The sequence below is a fragment of the Triticum aestivum genome, chromosome 1A (assembly GCF_018294505.1).
Source record: "Triticum aestivum cultivar Chinese Spring chromosome 1A, IWGSC CS RefSeq v2.1, whole genome shotgun sequence".
NCBI lineage: Eukaryota > Viridiplantae > Streptophyta > Magnoliopsida > Poales > Poaceae > Triticum > Triticum aestivum.
Window position 1 is genome coordinate 32,764,301 of NC_057794.1, and position 4,171 is coordinate 32,768,471.

The 4,171-nt window shown below is 46.2% G+C and overlaps 1 protein-coding gene across 2 annotated transcripts; it reads right to left on the bottom strand.

Moving 5' to 3' along the window:
• Positions 1-444: 444 nt before the first annotated feature.
• On the bottom strand, positions 445-2,994 carry LOC123082234 (uncharacterized). Of its 2 annotated transcripts, XR_006439012.1 has the most exons (5): positions 2,702-2,994; positions 2,392-2,603; positions 2,027-2,296; positions 855-899; positions 445-779 (listed from the first exon to the last, which is right to left on the bottom strand). XR_006439012.1 is itself a non-coding variant. In XM_044504638.1 (3 exons), exons 1-3 carry the CDS (start codon positions 2,892-2,894, stop codon positions 2,126-2,128), a joined length of 576 nt encoding a protein of 191 aa, XP_044360573.1. In that variant the 5' UTR covers positions 2,895-2,994; the 3' UTR covers positions 1,837-2,125. The 2 variants fall into 2 exon arrangements, 1 of the variants encoding a protein (XP_044360573.1); XM_044504638.1 differs by lacking the exons at positions 445-779; positions 855-899 and having other exon boundaries at positions 1,837-2,296.
• Positions 2,995-4,171: the final 1,177 nt, after the last annotated feature.

Sequence of the window (4,171 nt, forward strand, 5' to 3'; positions counted from 1 at the left end):
AAGCCGTGTGCTAATGTCTAGCACAAGCTTCCATGGGTACACTGTTTTTCCTCTTCTGGTGTGGGCACGGGCCTTGGGGATTTTTCGGCTCTGGCCTCCTTTTCTTTTTATTGGGCACTAATGCCTCTTTTCTTTTCTTTTTTTCCTTGGGTCTTTTCCTCTTTTGTCCTTGGGCTCTAAGGCCTCTTTTTCTCTCTTTTTTGGGCACTAAGGTCTTTTTTTTTTCTCAGTCTGTTGTCCCCGTGGAGGTGACACCGTGATAGCCAACGCACTATAAAAACTGGAGGCGCCGTCCGACGACGGGCGATGTGGGACAAATCGAAACTGGGAACCACGATGCGCTCGCCCGCATGGCCCAACTCGAGGCGCGCGTGAAATAAAAAGGCCCTCGTTTTACGTACGTACGGGAGAGCTTTTTGCTCCAAAAAAAAAAACGTACGGGAGAGCTAAACTAGGCCGGACCTCGCATTATCCGTTCTCTCGTGTCGTTTCAAAACATATCATTTCCGGTTCTGGCCCAACAGCACTGCACTCTAGGCCATTAGCAGAGAAACCATCTTCTTCTCATTCTTGTTGGAAGAGAGAAGTCCGCATTGTCCCCCTATACTTGAGTTGTCACAACCTCAAACTCGCTAAACCCAAAATCACCCCCATCCCTAACCCAGTTGAACTGGCTTTTAGTCCAGTTTTCTTCAAAACAACTCCACGTGACATCCAACACAGGAGATGTAGTGGTAGCAGCCGGTTGAAGGAAACATGAACATGAAGACAGGTTTAATCTGCATAAGAAGCCGCGTGTCTTATCAAAGGCTTGACCACACGAACTGCAGAAATTCATAAAACTATATAAGTACCTCTCATCTCTCTGCTACAATTCAGTGGTCTCCTGGAACACAAAGCTGCAACAATAACAAAAAATAAATACAATCATTTGCAACAAACGCACAGGTTTGCCATCCAACAAACATAAAAACACCTGCTTAAATTAAGTGTCCCAGGTTCACATTTACAGCTTCATTGAATGGTTAACTTATTGTGGTTTTAACAAGATATCTTATCATTCCAATAAATTCAATCAAATCACTTCTGCTGATGAGAAGAGGGAAATTTGTGCCATGTGGAAACACATGTCTTTTTCATAGATTTCTCCTTGCAAAAACAGTGATTCTGACGGGGTATATCCTACCTGTACTAGTTGCTAAAACCATAGCCAAAGGTGATATCAGGGAATCGCTCCATCATCAGAGAAGCAGAAGCATTTATCAATTTTAGAGCACTCTCGTTATTCGGCTTGTCAAATTAATGGGATCCGCTAGAATCTGGAAGAAAAAGAAAACTTGAACAGCAAGACAATACAGCTATCTAAATGCCATTGGAGCATGCATTTCAATAAATAGGAAACTAGGGGTCCTCACGGACCACATCTGTATGTTTGAACTTAGAAGGGCCTTGTAATAACATATTTTGTTGATAAATGAAGCGACATTTCAATTTGACAACTAGCTTGTTAATACATGCCGAAGTACCAATTTGCTCATTTTTGTTATTGTTGAGAGTATGGAATCAGTCAATTTGTTGCTTAATTATTTTGCCACTGAATTTATCTTTTCCCAAAGCCATCTGGGATAATGGTGTGGAAGCTTTCTGGGAGATTTGATCATATGCCCTTATTTTATTTTATTTTGGCAGGGGATTATATGCCCTATTTTAGTTCTCCATAGATCATATGCCCTAGTTTTCTTTGCCTTCTTGGTCATTTTCCATGTCTAATTACTTGAATAATTTCAAAATTCTGAGCCTAGTAATGCCACGTGAAATGAAGGTCTTGCCCCTTGGTAAACTTGCAATCTCTCCAAACTCTATATATCTCAACAGAACCAACCAGCCTGACATGTTCGTCCCATTCGACAGAACGAGCATAGTCTCATACAGGATGGCGACCACGATCAATTGCACAGACATTCTACTTCACTAGCTTCACTAGCAACACTAGAAGAAGAATGACGAAAAGAAAGTACACTAAAACCTGAAGCTTTGCATTTTGGGCGGCCAACTTCTCGATGCGTCGATCCAGTGCTGCAGTCTCAACCCTAATAGCATCAATTTGAGCTCTTGTAGCATCAATTTAGGCTCTTGTAGCATCATTTTCAGCCCTCGTAGCATCAATACGTCGCTGAATTTCTCGTGACACGCAGCGAGCAGATGCATTGCCCATGATGAGCACATTTATCATCCAAATTTCCTCGACCATGTCCAAGTACTTGTCCAGCCACATGAAGAAACGCCAGTCTTTCACCTGTCCAAACATACCGAAGTCAGTAAGTTGCTTGAACCAGACATCAGTCATATGATATACGACTTGGCTCTGAACATTAAAGAACAGAGAAGCACCTTCATATCCTTGCCATTCCTTGGGCATTCCACTGAATATTTGCCCGGATTCAGAGATGTCGCTGACTGCTTCACCATTCTCTTCCACATTCTGGACATCCAGTCAGAGGGAGTTCTTTTGGAGCCGACTGCTTCAGGCTCAATTCTTCTCGTCCACATTCTGGACTTCCAGTCAGAGGGAGCCTCATCATCCGTTTGGTCGGACAGGAACACTGGAACAGATACGAGTACAAAGCTAGGGTTAGCGGAGCGAGCCAAGGCTGGAGCGAAATTGAAAGGAAAAATGCAATCGGTGGGTAGAATCGGTTACCTAGTCGCCGGAGGTGCGGCACACGTGCTTGCCAGATTCGCCGCCGGGCCCGTGCTGCTGGGGCAATAGCGGCGCCTGTAGTGCCGGAGTAGCCGAGCCTCCTGCGGTTGCTTCCTGGTGGCTGGGGACTCCGCGCCTCCGGACCCGCTGGAGTCGCCGTGCAACGCCGCCGCCCGCCGGAGTGGCTGCACATCGGTGCTCACGAACAGAGGACGAGACAGGGGAGTTTTTTTTTTGTTGAGGGAGCTGGTTCGGTCGGTCGGTGGATCCGTTTGGGTCGAGCTCCGTATGAAAAGAAGACCGACTCTACGTAGCTAAATGCCCATGAGATCAAATATACTCCCTCCATTCCACCATACCTGGCCAAACGGGCCGGCCCGGCCCAGCACGGCCCAGCCTGTGCTAATCGTGCCTGGCCCGGCACGGCCCGCCGTGACACGTTTAATAGCCGGGCCGTGCTGTGCCGGCCCACGGGCGCTGCTCCTTGGCCCAGGCACGGCCTAATTAGTAAACAGGCCGGCCTGATGGCCCGTTTAGCACGCTGAGCTGCATATTTTCAGCCTATTGGACTGGTTTTTAGGCCTATTGGGCTATATTTTACATATACATTTATAAAAAAAATTCTGAAATATATATATAAAAAATAAACGGGCCGTGCCGTGCCGGCCCGCGTGCCCAGGCTCCAGGCCCAGGCACGGCCCAAGGCGTGCCGCGTGCCGGGCACGGCCTGTTTAGCCCGTGCCGTGCCTGGCCCATGGCGGTCCGTGCCAGCGTGCTCGCGGGCTGGCCTGTTTGGCCCGGCACATTTGGCCAGCTATACATTCCACAACCACAATGTAGTGCGTTCGTTTTGAGATCTAACTTTGACTGTATATTTAGCAAACGAGACCAACTGCGGCGGGAATAAAAATTATACCACTTAATTAATATTGAAATATGAATTTAGTGGTATAATTTTTGCTCCCGCCGCAATCGGACTTGTTGGTTAAATTTACGGTTAAATTTAAATCTCGGGATATGTGGACGCACTACATTGTGGAACGGAGAGAGTAGTATGATAATATATATTTTTTATTCTATAAGCACCTTTGAGATGGGTCAGCGCAACATCTTAAGATTTTTTTTAAATTTTTTTGAGAAAATCTTCAGATCTATTCATCAACTATTAAGGGAGTATAAAGCACATCAAAAGTAAAAATCGCATTCATGTCCGGAGACCACCTAGCGACGACTACAAACACTGAAACGAGTGGAAGACGCGTCACCGTCATTGCTCTCCCATATCGGAGTTGGTCAAACCTTGTTGTAGCAAACAGTCAAGAAGTCATCGTGTTAATGCCCTACAGGATTAGCGTACCAGAACAACACCCCGTCACCGATGAAGAGAAGCGTAGATCGAAATGATCTAACCTGTAGACACACGAACGAACAAAAACAAACGCCAACCAAATCCCGTGAGATTTGCCGGAG

Bases quoted from the DNA above. Each gene is read 5' to 3' on its own strand.
- LOC123082234 (XM_044504638.1), bottom strand. From the start codon at position 2,894: ATGTGCAGCCACTCCGGCGGGCGGCGGCGTTGCACGGCGACTCCAGCG. The intron at 2,604-2,701 runs GTAACCGATTCT...TATCTGTTCCAG, and splicing joins GCCGCACCTCCGGCGACTAG to TGTTCCTGTCCGACCAAACG. The intron at 2,297-2,391 runs GTGCTTCTCTGT...ATGTTTGGACAG, and splicing joins GGAATGGCAAGGATATGAAG to GTGAAAGACTGGCGTTTCTT.